Source organism: Labrus mixtus, chromosome 1, assembly GCF_963584025.1.
Source record: "Labrus mixtus chromosome 1, fLabMix1.1, whole genome shotgun sequence".
Taxonomy (NCBI): domain Eukaryota; kingdom Metazoa; phylum Chordata; class Actinopteri; order Labriformes; family Labridae; genus Labrus; species Labrus mixtus.
Window position 1 is genome coordinate 5,234,758 of NC_083612.1, and position 13,305 is coordinate 5,248,062.

The 13,305-nt window shown below is 40.7% G+C and overlaps 2 protein-coding genes across 2 annotated transcripts in view; both read left to right on the plus strand.

The window, feature by feature from the left end:
• The window catches only part of LOC132973014 (hepatoma-derived growth factor-related protein 3-like), a 210,786-nt gene that overhangs the window by 164,460 nt on the left and 33,021 nt on the right, over positions 1 to 13,305 (plus strand). The gene's annotated exons all lie outside the window — the stretch shown is intronic.
• dok4 (docking protein 4) overlaps positions 1 to 13,305 on the plus strand; it is a 75,990-nt gene that overhangs the window by 24,901 nt on the left and 37,784 nt on the right. Inside the window, exon 2 of the mRNA XM_061035218.1 lies at positions 10,287 to 10,679. Within this exon, the coding sequence (XP_060891201.1) occupies positions 10,614 to 10,679 (66 nt within the window). The 5' untranslated portion in view covers positions 10,287 to 10,613. The remainder of the gene's footprint in view (positions 1 to 10,286; positions 10,680 to 13,305) is intronic.

Here is a 13,305-nt window from a genome sequence, read left to right on the forward strand (position 1 = left end):
AAAGAGTGAGGGCGTTAGGATTCATTCACTCATATTTGATTTATTTGTTCATTTCGATGTGAATCATCATACAATAATAACTTATAATACCTGCCCCTTTCTTAATAACTTAAGGTATTCAGTCAGTGTTGAGGAATATTATGAAAGTATAAGCTTAAAGTAAACAGACATGACCTTTAAATATATTAATATTTGAGTAATAATCATGAATTGGGTGATGTTTGTGTGTGTGTACAGTCGTGGAGAGATTATGAGCAGTTGTGTGTCACAGGAACAGGATAAGAAGATGGCCCAGGGTTACAGACAATGTGACAGAGGGATTAGCAGGATGAGAGGAGGTTTATGTGTGTGTCTGTGTGACACAGTGTGTGTGTGTGTAACGAGGTGTTTCAGGGTGAAACTGGAAGAGAAAATCTCAGCTCTTTCAATCACACACTCACACTTCAAAAAACTGATTGAAAGCTGTTCCAGTTTCATCATCAATGAAACAAAATTATCCAATCATCCAATCAAATCTTCAACGTAGTAACCTTTGTCATCTTTCCTCCCTTTGCTTCTCTCTTTTTTTTGGTTACTTTGACTCTGTCTCTCCTGATTGTTCCTTTTCCCCAGTTGACCTTCTCTCCTTTTCCCTCCTGCCACGGATTTACCCGGCATGTGGATCGATTTTTTGTGGTGGCCTTTTGGGCCACTAGAACGTAAAAGGGCAAACGAGTGTAACATAAATCTGGCAGGGAAATCATCCTTTCTTGTTTTTCTAACACATGGTTAACCAACAGAGTAACAATAATGATAAAGTATGATTTTATTTTGAGTAATTTCTTCTTTAGTGCTTCGCTGATGCCGTACCATCATCCATATTTTATTTTATTTTTTTAAAGATTTATTTTTGGGCTTTTGTGCCTTTAATGGAGAGATAGGACAGTGGATAGAGTCGGAAACCAGGGAGAGAGAGTGGGGAGCGACATGCGGGAAGGAGGCCGCAGGCGGGATGCAAACCCGGGCCGCCCGCTTGAGACGTCAGCCTCAATGCATGGGGCGCGCGCCCTAACCACTGCGCCACCAGCGCGCCCCGATCATCCATATTTAAAACCACATAGAATGTAAATAGCTAATGACGACGTAACTATGCAGAAAATAATCAATAAAAAAGAGTTAACCAATAGAAAACAAGTTTACGTCTGGGAGCTCCTGAGCTCTCATGTCTTGGTTTGGGACGGCCTGCTGCTATAGACCCTCCCCCCCTTCTGTTTGTCGCTGGCGTCAGTGTATTAAAAGCCTATAGGATGCCATGTCCCGGCAGCAGAAGCCAGGCTCTCAAGTAGGCGGAGCTACAGCGAGGTGTGAGGCACTACTACCCCCTGAGGTCACTGACTACCTGCTCTTTTGTAAAGTGAAGAGAACACTTTTTATGCGCTTTACAAATAATGATTGATTGATGATACGTCAGAGGTTTTTTTTTTTTACCTATAATTGGCTGACATAATAGAAGACACATACATTTGTTTTTAAAGAAGAAATAACTGAGAATAGAAGGAAAAGGTTAAAAGGAAAAATATGGAGTTGGAGACAAAGCAAAGAAGAAGAGAGGAGACAGGCATGGAGCGCTAAGGACTGATTGCCTGACTGATTTCATGAGTCACCTCTCCTCAGGCGAGAGGCCACGGAGACAGGTGGCCGTGTGTGTAGGTGTGTGTGTGTGTGTGTGTGTGTGTGTGTGTGTGTGTGTGTGTGTGTGTGTGTGTGTGTGTGTGTGTGTGTGTGTGTGTGTGTGTGTGTGTGTGTGTGTGTGTGTGTGTGTGTGTGTGTGTGTGTGTGTGTGTGTGTGTGTGTGTGTGTAATAGCATACAAAGATACTGGCATGATCTTTTGATGTTCAAAAGTGTCAATCTGAGAAGGAAAACACAGAGGAAAGGATAAAGGTCACAAGGCACAATCACACATAAACACACACACACATATAAATATATATCTGTCTGTTTGAATTTGAGGACACCAGACGAATAGTTGCAGGTTGCAGACGTAGTTGCAGGCTCATACACATTCAGCTTTCAACAGCTCAGCAATTACATCCACTTAGATTTAGTGTGTGGAAGGAAAAATGGAAAACAGAAAATATTTGAATATTTTGATCTGAGTTATGTAATTACAAAATACTGATTTTGAATTATACATATTTAACGAGTGTGAATTTTAATGATAAAATAAGTATATGAAAAGAGAAAGCGTTCCTTTAAATTAAAATAATCAATTATGTCACCTGCAAACTTTTTTCTTTTTTTCTTTCTGTAATTTAAGAAATAAATAATATAAATTAGACTGGTTGTTATTGCAGATTACAGCAGTGTTAAAAACTTGATTCTGATTGGCATATTATGCACAGCAACAGTCAGTTAGCCCTTTTTTCGATCACCACTGTTAAATGCACATTATGTAAATGATGCCGCCTTGGCGACCTCAATCAAAGCAATAACAAGAGAGGTGACGTTGAGGCCGCAAATGGGCGAAACAGACGTGAGGAAGAGAATACGTTTAGTGACGAGCTGATGTATCCGAGTATAATTTACATGACATTTAGTTATCACAGCAGCACATACAGCAACGCTACGACAGCTTTCAGTAGCAGCTCCCGCTTCTTATGCAGCGTTCTTTGACATAACCGCCTGTGTTTCCATGGCAACGAAAGACACGGGCTGTTCCAACTATAAAATTAAGGATTTCTCTGTCTTTGACTACTGTTGGAAATATCTGAGATAACTGAAATGAAAAAATAATTTTCATAGGTTTAGTCATTTTTTTATTTATTTATAGTCCCACTGAGCCGTGTCCCGAGCATCTGTCTGCTTTTTATAGTAAATTCTTAACAATGGTAATCTATGAAGGTATAGCAGACTGTTGCTATGCGTAGTTAGCCAATCAGAATCAGGTATTTAACACAGTCATGGAATAAAGTCAGGTGAAGTTTGCTTCGCAGCAAAATAAAACTTAAAAAGGAAAAACACCGCGTCAGGGAGGCCTGCCTGTCAAAAAAACGACTCGAGTCTCAGCGGCCATCAAAATGACACAAGAGTGATGATGTTAATGTGCAGCGACTGCAAACCCTGAAATGTTATTGTTTTAATGTGCACAGCCACTAAAACAATAACTGGCTGAAGTCCTATACCACTCTTAATGATACTTCTGATAGAGGCTGCCATCTCTTTGGTTCACACTCATTATAACAATACACACAGTTCATCTGAGTGATTTAGTGATGTGAAGCACTTCAGTCAGTGCGGGCCAGAGGAGCTGAAACTGTAGCTGAATGGACTGTTGCTGTGCTGCAGGCCTCTGTGATTGGTTCAGTGTCATTATTCACATGTATCTTTTTGATAAACATTTTTTTATTGGTAAATGGCCTTGAGCTTGTAAAGTGCTTTTCTAGTCTTCTGACTACTGAAAGCGCTTTTACACCGCATGTCACACCTACACATTCACACCCTGATGGAGGCTGCTGTGACTATCAGAAGTAACTAATCCCATTCATACACATTCATACGACGCTGATGAAGCAGCGGGAGCAATTTGGGGTCAAGTGTCTTGTCCAAGGACACATCGGACATGTTGCTGCAGGAGCTGGGTATCTGACTGAATCCACCAACTGAGCCACAGCCGCCCCATAATATATAATCAAAACAGATGAGTTGTAAATCAAAATCCACTCCCTGTACAGTTTTTTTTTTTTATAAGGATTCGCTTTTGCAGCCAGCCTCAAGTGGAAAGTCGATTTTTACACTTCTACTGGAGGTTGCCGCTTGAACTGTCAACTGCCTCAAGCAAAGGCATTTGAAAGGTGCATTACACAGAATAAATTTAAAGTCCAGTTTAAAGTCACTAACGACAGATATTGTCACGTGGTCAAACACAGTAGAAACTTATCTAAAGAAATCTATGTTGGCACCTGAATAAAGGAAGGAAAATGACTTTTAGGGGAGAAGGGCACTGACTTCATTACTTTGTTATGATGGGGCTTTTCAAAGTTTTGTCATTATGGCTCTTTTATGTCGATACAGAAGCTCATCGGTTCCATCCTATTGGACTTAACAGCATGCCATCAAATCTAAGTTATGAAAGCATAATCAAAGGATCGCTGATTTTTGTATGGGACACTTGACCTGAAACAGAAATACTTAAGAAAATAATTTGAAATGCTCTGGTCTGGTTTTATAAGCTCATCATTTAGAGACATCAAAATGGAATAAAGTCAAGAATCCATGTCAGGAACATCACATTTCTCATGCTCCAGCATTTCCTCAAAGTTTCCTTCATACAGAAAAATCCAACAGTTTTCTTCGAAAATAACCCAGCAGACTCTGCAGGACGCCGCCATTGTATCTCAAATATTATTTATACTTAAAAAATAGCAAATGAATAGTTGCAATTGTACCACTTAAAATGCTGAAGTATCCAAACTAAAATCTACATTTGTGAGTGTGCTACAGTAGCAAACAGTTGTCTTATCACTCCTCCAGTTCACAGAGCACCAACATGCTTCTGGTGAATGTTTTCCAGTTTTTACGGTACCACTGTGTCTGGGCCAGAACTATCTGTGAACCATCAGCTATTATCTGACAATGGTTCAGATAACCTTTGGAAATGTCGCCCTTCTGTTGTAGCCAGTGTTTGGTCATAAAAGATTGCCTGACCAAGACTTCTGTTTCTGTCTGTTGTTGATGTTCACAGTCCGACTAGCATCCTGAGAAGCAAGAGTGGAGTTGGTGTTGAGCAACGACTTCTTGCTCTCAAGTGAAGTAATCGCCTTTTTCAGATATCTAGTTTTTGACATTACACTAATATTTTATGGCTTACCCTTCATTTATAAGACATTTATAGGGAATGTATGTGGACGATAACAGTATTTTATATTGCAAACAGTAAATTACACAGTAAAAAACAGTCTTAATCCAAAGATCTTTTTATAAACGGCATCCATATGATCTTACCTGTTAATTATACGGCAAAACAACGTTTTCTTTTGTTGGTCAAAACTCCGATCTTAACTGCAAAAACAAAAGTATTGATAACGTTTATCCAACAGTGGGAATAGTTATTTAACAATGAGGCTCTGGCAACCACAGCTGCCAGTTTTTTTAAATTGTAAAAAAATACAGATTATTTTTTACAGTGTTAAAGCTAAATAAATAAAGCTACATTTTCATTAGAAGACTGCAGATGGCTTCAGATATTGCTTTACAGTGGATGGAGTTGGGCCCCTTTAACTCACCGGACTGTTTCATTTTCTGCATCCAGCCCGTACCAGCTGAAACACTGGTGGTTGGTTCGAGTGGTTTTGGTGACATAGGTGAGATAAATAATTGGTGCCTCCTTTTGCAACACCAGGTCGACCCCACGGCCACAGGGTTAAGTTACATATCTCTTGGTGACAGTTTCACATGCCTCCATTGTGGGGGCGGGGGGAGCTGGATCTGATCCCAGCTGTCAGTTGGTTAGAGGCGGGTTACAACATGGTTCTAGTTGTTAGCTAATCACAGAGCTGACATGCTGTGAAGAGACAGACAAACTGCCACACTCACATTCACACCTGTGGGTGTCAGTAATTAACCTAACGGGCACGTCTTTGGACTGTGGGAGGAAGACGGAGTACTTGATGGGATCTCACGCATAGAGCCAGACAGAAAAGCACCCGCCCGGCTTTGGTTTCCACCAGGTAGCTTGGTTTAAATCCCTGTCGTTAACCACTGCACCACCATGCAGCACAGACCCCTAGAAGTAAAATAGCTAATACAACAAATTACAAAATTACATGCATTTTACATGAATCATTACAGACCTGCTGCTTCATGTATATCCATCTATCCGTCTGTCTGTGTGTCTGTATGACATCGTCCTGTAGCTTAACAACAGTACTTATTATCAGTGGTGCCTAAAGAAGTGGGTATACTCTCAATTTTTACCCCCAATTCTTTTTCTAGTCGAGTTAAAACAGCCTCTGGTGTAAACTGTGACATGTAAGACTCTAATATACTCTTGCATATTAAGTCAGTGCGTATTAGCCAATAGAGGCAGAGTAGGGAGGGTCATCTCTTCACCATCCTGGGAAAAAAAATGGCAGCACACTGAATTTTGTCAAATCAACCAATGGGGTGAATCAGAGGAGTAAGTCGGTATACTCCTTATACCTGCGCTGCACTACACCTCTTCTTATTATTCATGTTCATCAACAAGTATTTTTGAATTGACTTCAAACACTTCCTCCTAACCTTCTTTCTCTTCTGGAGGAATAGGTTGAGTTCTGTTCTTTTCCACCTGTGACTGAAAATAAAATAAAGAGTAAAGCCAAAATCTTTTAGTCTTTCAAGCAACACGTTTAATATTTATGGAAAAGCTTCCAATGTCCACCTATGACTGTGATGATACATTATTCATGTTATAATTCATGAAAAGCACACCTCAAGAGTTTCTTTTTCGATAAGTTACACATACATATGGACCTGTGTCATCACTAACATCTTTGAGTGTTTAAATTTGTTGGTTCTCTTCCTTGTTTTTCCTTTTTTTTGTGTCTTTAATGTTTAATAGTCTTTCTGCCTCAGCTACTTAGCTAAACCAACATTGCTGTAATGATAAGCCTCTCTCTGCCTCCTCCTCTGCCAGCCTCGCATGTGTGCGTTTGTGTGTGTGTGTGTGTGTGTGTGTGTGTGTGTGTGTGTGTGTGTGTGTGTGTGTGTGTGTGTGTGTGTGTGTGTGTGTGTGTGCGTTTGTGTGTGTGTGTGTGTGTGTGTGTGTGTGTGTGTGTGTGTGTGTGTGTGTGTGTGTGTGTGTGTGTGTGTGTGTGTATTAATGATCCCCTTGTTAAAGTTTAATGTCTCTGTTCCACTGTTGTCAGGGAGATTTACCACTGAGCCCTATGGGAAATGTTTGCCCCGCTGCTTTGAGTCTCATGGCAAACACAAACTCCTACACACGCACACACACACACACACACACACACACACACACACACACACACACACACACACACACACACACAATATATCCGTTTGAACTATGCATGTACAGAATGCATACACGGTCGTTTGTCTTGTCATCTCTCGTGTATCAGGTTCGTTACCACAAGTGAGTCAATGAAGACGATAACTGTGGTTGCTCTCTGGAGGGGAAATGTGTGTGTGGATGTTGGGCTGTTCTTCACACATGGTTAACTTCAGCACTAGATCAAGCTCACCGCTGTCTCTTCTTTCCCATGTGTCTCTGCTGGAAGCAGACCATACACACACCGAGGCAGGGTTTTTCTCTTAAACTGAGCTGTATGAAAAGAGCTTTTTTCTTCTTCACTTTGAGGTGAATGTCACATTTATCTGAACTTGTATTGGGTGCCTGGGAAGGACACTGAACTCCAATTGCTCCCAGTGGCCTTAACGTTGATGTGTGAATGTGTATGAATGGGATCAGTTAAGCAGCCTCTGGCATCAGTTTGTGAAAGTGTGTGTGAATTGGTGAATGTATTGTAATAAAGTGTTTTGATTGGTCAGAAGACTAAGTTGAGTCCAGTCCATATGTCATGTACTAAATGGGGTGGAAGTTTTTGATCGATGTCATTATGTGCTGCTCTGTAGGTTTGTTGATGACTTCTGTCATTCTTCTGTACTAAGTTGTAGTAGAGTCAGATTTTCTAAATCACTAAATGCGTTTATGTTCACTTGATTGGATGCATTAAAGGGGACAAGGGATTTTAGCTGGGACGATAGACTTGTCTAACTGTCTCATAACTGGACTGTCAGTGCAGCAAGAAGGTGAAGAAATCGTTGAAATTGGTGCAACATAGTCTGAGAAGTACCAGAACAAGGGCTGTGCTGTTATTCCCTTTTGTTCCAAAGGGTGTTGAAATACTTCAACACTCAGAATGCACGGTGTTCATTGTCTTCCAAGGCCACTCCCAGGCCGTTTCCTATACTGGATAGCCTTGACCAGCGCTTCTGGTGGGTGATTAAAAAAAAACACACAAAGCAGTTTTCCATGTGTTGATCTGTCAGAGGACGTGAAAGTACCAAACGACTTTTGTTTGTTAAAATGACTCAGTGAAGTCACTGCCCCATAATGACTCCACTTCAGTTTGTGGTGCACTATTACTACAGCGGCACCAACACCCTGCGGCGGCTTCTTGTTCTTCTGCACACCGTAATTCCTCCGCACTCTATTCTGGCTCGTATGAGTAGCCCTGAATGTCTGACTCCAACACATTATCAAAATCCTTTCCCTCCACATCCACCGTAACACTGCTTTCTACCATGTTCTTTCAACGTGTGTTCTCACCAGCTAATCTCAGACGTGACATTTTGATAGTTGCACCGCCCAGAGGCAGGCACAGGGTAAAAGTACAGGTGGTGGTAAAAATGACATCTGAAAAACTCCACCCCGCTGAGTTTTGCTGGCACATGAAAAGGGAGCTTTCCATGCAGACAGTGAGGAGAGTGAAACGTCATTTACATAATACCTACATTAGAGTGACATGCGGCAGGTTGAAAATGTCCCCTTTAAGTTGTGGTGCTGTTTGGATTTTCATATCAAACATGTCTACCGATTTTTTTTAAAACAGGCAGAACATTGGTCAAAGTTACTCCTAAAGCTCGCACGAGCTCAGGCCGCAGGATGCTCTCGAGTCGTTTATTTCTTCCTGTCTAGCCGACATCCTCTATTTTCTTATTTCTATGATTGGACATCTCTGTCGGGAAAAGTACCACACAGACTGCAGCGATGCTCCGATTAACCCGCTGGAATCTGTTTAATACGTTTTTTTGCAACCCTCTTTTTATGACTGACCCTCCAGTCCAACTTCAGATAGAAGAAGAGAAGTCTTTTAGAGACAAACATGGTGTGAACTGAAGGGCTGTACACAGGGCTGGGAGGAGATCAGGGTAAGTCAGGCAGCAGCAGACGGGTGCAAGTATATATATAAAAACAAGATTCTGCAAAAAAAATTCAAGAAACTAAAGTGGATTCAGCTGTTATGGGTTTGTCATTTAAGGCCGGAAGAAAGTCTTTTCATTGGTTTGGGAAGTCTGTTGGCTTAGTTGTACTCTTGCAATAACTCTCCGTTATTATGCCCATGGACACGGCTGCCCTGAGTGGGCAGGCACCTCTCTCTTCCCCCACTTCATGACAGAGGGTAACGGCCTGAGAGAGAGAGAGGCTCATTCAAAATAACACATTTGAAAGTTTAAAGCCTCTGAGTGACACGCGTTGGCAGACCTCAGAACAACAAGTCCAGAGGAGGACTGACTTCACTCTCTGTTTCAGGAAGTCATTACTCCACAACATATTTACTTAGAGTATCTTTGACTTTTTTTGCTGTATTGATTTTCAGAAGTTGACATATTATACCTTTTAAGGCTGGAGAAAGTTCATAATTATTATTATCATTATCTTTATGATTTGTGTGTAATGTTGCAATGTCTGTTAGTCTGTCCTTACTGTGCTGTTCTTTCTGTTTTTAACTATTGTACAGTGTCTTTGGGTTTTTGAAAAGCGCTTATAAAATAAATAAATGTATTATTATAATAGGTCATTTTAAAAGATGCCCACAAAGCTCTAATTGGCTGACTTTGTAAGCAGCTGTTGGAAATATCTGTTAGTTGGCAACACACCAGATGTACAGTGTGTTTATCTGAGCCACAACAGGATAAAAAGCAGCATAAAGCTGCGAGGAGCTGCAGAGTTTGTGAGTGACACCTCACATTACCCTCAGTAATGAGATCAGTGCAGCTTTAACAAATGAGAACTGAGGACACTCGATCCATGTTTGCCTCGAGGTGTTTATACTGTAACCTCATATCCAGCGGCACAGCAACATAACCGATGCTGAGAGGAAAGGAAAAAGACATCAAGCTGTTAGAAATGGAAATAGAGCTTAGAGCTTGATTGAAGCTGGGAATAAACATCGTGGCATTATGGGTAAGCGTGCCCTGATCAAAGAACAGATTACACCTCATGCGTTTTTATTTCCCAGTACAGCCGTCGTAATAGATGCTTACTCCTGTGATCTCCTTTGTTGAGCATCACAACTTCATGTCATAGCACCGCACAAGCTGACAAAAACAAAGAAAGACACAGAGCGTACCTCACTTTACAGCGCGACGGCAGGTCACTCGCAGCCATCCTGCATACTTGCCCTCAATAACGGTGTCTGCAACCAGCATGAATAATGGACGATAATGTTGTCTCCTCACCCTTCTATGAATAATACATTTAAACTACATATCCAATTCCTTTCTCTGTCCATTTCTTAGAGATGCCCAAGACGGAGGCCGGGGGAGACCCATGTGGTGAAGAGTGAATTAAAACAGGATAAAGAAGCAGAAGAGATCAGAAAAAGGAGGCCTCGGCGATGTGAGGAGGGAAGGACTTGAGGCCGGACAGAAACCAGAAGTGTAACAAGGAGGGGTAATAACGTCCTGCAGGAAGACAGAGAAAGACGCTGGACTGAACGTGAGAGAGAGAACTCAGGCAGGACAAAAGAACCCTCTTGAAAAGGTAGGAAGGGACAAAGAGGGGGAGAAGAAACACATCTGGATGGTCTCCACAGGGACGGCCAACCGGTTACCGCCCCTCCGAAGATGGCCTCCAACTTCAACGACATCGTCAAGCAGGGCTACGTACGCATGCGCAGCCGCAAGCTGGGGGTGAGTCTGCACGGATCTGTGCAAATCAACTGTGACCAATATGATCATTTTGAAAGACAGCTAAGATTTGCAGCTCATCAGATTGATACGCCAGAGCGAGTGTGATTTTCTAGATGGTTGGGAGGCCTATCACTTATTTTAATGTTACACACGGTGTATTTTTAACAGTGCTCAAAGCTCCTTTGACATCCATCACATTCGACAGCCAGTCAATGTAATCTCAGCTGTAAAGTACACATAATCATCCAATGATCCACGATTATGACAATGCATAAATCATGAGTTATTACGGCTTATAGGATCTTTTAAACTCTATGGATGATTAAACAGACCACTTCAGGTGACAGCAGGAGAAAGTGGTTTGCATGACCTGTTTGAAATTGATTTTTTTTTTTATAACAAGAGCATAAATATCTAATGTTGAGGATTTAGAGAAACGTAGAGTAATGACATCACAAAAAGAAAAAATATCAATATAGACATCTCAGGCCCTAAGTGTCTTCTTTCTTATGTTTCCACCCGACGCTGTTCTCATTTCCACACCCAGGTATGGAGGACGAGATCTGACAGAAGTATAAATAAATAAATAAATAAATGTATAAATAAATACTGGAATAAATAAATAAAAGTATGAATAAATAAATAAATAAAAGTATGAATAAATAAATAATTAAATGTGTGAATAAATAAATAAAAACTGGTAAATAAATGGGACATAAATAATTAAATGTCTTAAATTTATTTCCACATTTATTTATTTCTACATGTATTTATTTCCACATTTATTCATTTCTACATTTATTTATTTCCATATTTATTTATTTCTACATTTATTTATTTCCACATTTACTCATTTCTACATTTATTTATTTACATATTTATTTATTTCTACATTTATTTATTTACATATTTATTTATTTCTACATTTATTTATTTCCACATTTATTCATTTATACATTTATTTATTTACATATTTATTTATTTCTACATTTATTTATTTCCACATTTACTCATTTATACATTTATTTATTTATACATTTCTGTGTCCATATGCTAATGAGGTAGGAGGGACTAACGTCAGTCTCATTCAAGGCTTCAATAGCAAATAAGCTGTTGCCCCTGTAAGCACCCACGGGTGTTGAGGTGTGTTCAGGAGCACAGGTGGCTGCACCATTAACTTTTTAGTTTGTAGCACTGTGTGTTTCTGCTATTAAGACAGATTTTCAAACAGAAAAAAGTTCATGACGGAGTTCCACTCTGCTGTAACACAAACAGGGACGACACAGCAGCGCTCCTGCTGCTCAGTTAAATATATTTCTACATTTACTGATACATTTAAAATGAGTTTTTAATGAGACAGAGCGCTGAGAGACGGCGAGCTTCTGTTTCTATTCATGCTCTCCACACGCGCGCTCGCTCCAATGTTTACGGTTATGCAGGCAGAAACATACGCACAAGCACATGCACTCACATGCTCTAATACACCAGACAGTTGGATTAATAACCTTCTTGTACAAAACTAAGATTGCCCCCATTAATACACACTGACTGGAGTTCACCTGTCATCTTTAAAATCACAGTTTTTTGTCACAGATCTGTTTTTTATTTATACCTCTGTGATTGTTTTTTTTCCTTTTTAATGTAATATTGACATTCGAGCAGGTTCCTGGTTTGAATCCCTGTCGGGCAGGACCTCTCTGTTCAGAGTTTGCATGTTCTCTCCCCGTGCATGTGTGGGTTCTCTCCGGCTCCTCCCACAGTCCAAAGACATGCTCGTTAGGTTAACTGGTAACTCTAAATTGTCCGTAGGTGAGAATGTGAGTGAGTCTGGTTGTCTGTCTTTATATGTCAGCTCTGTGATTGACGGGTGAAAAGTCCAGGGTGTAACCCCGCCTCTAACCCAATGACAGCTGGGATCGGCTCCAGCTACCCCGCGACCCTGAACGGGAAAAGCGGTAAAGATAATAGACTGATGTAAGTTGTCATCATTATTATGCTTTCAGTATCATTTTAGCCAATGTACAAAAGAACAGCCTCCTCCCGTTGTACAAAGATGAAGCCAAAATACCCTTTTGACAGGCAGAGGCAGCAGTATTGATGTCACACCGCCTCCGCTAATAAAAACACACATTTAACAAGCAGGTAGAACAGCAGAGATCCCTCAGTTACAGCCCACAGCAGAACAGATTCTAGTCTCAGTTTGAAGCAGAAACTCTCGGTTATGGAAAATCTCGATCACTCTTGTGTTGATTTTTTTTTTTGTGACATTGTCTCTCATTCTTCTGCCTTCACTCTGCTGATCTGGAGCCCACGGAGCTGTCAATCATGGCTTTTCACTTTCTGTGGCATCAGATACCCAAAAGAGAAAACATCTCTCAGAAAAAAGAAGACGTGAACACTAATCACAGCGATGACGAATATCACAACAAACCTGGGTTTATGAAAACATTGAGTTTGATTTTTAAGAATGACATTCTGTTTACATAGAGAAGACGGGAACTGCAGCCAGTAAGTAGGGGGAGCTCTAAATCTTTTGGCTTCTCTCCAGGTGAGGGATCCTGCTGTCTATTCTATGATCAGTCTTCTAGAGTTAAGACCTTTAAACTTGTTGAGACCGGCTTGTTTA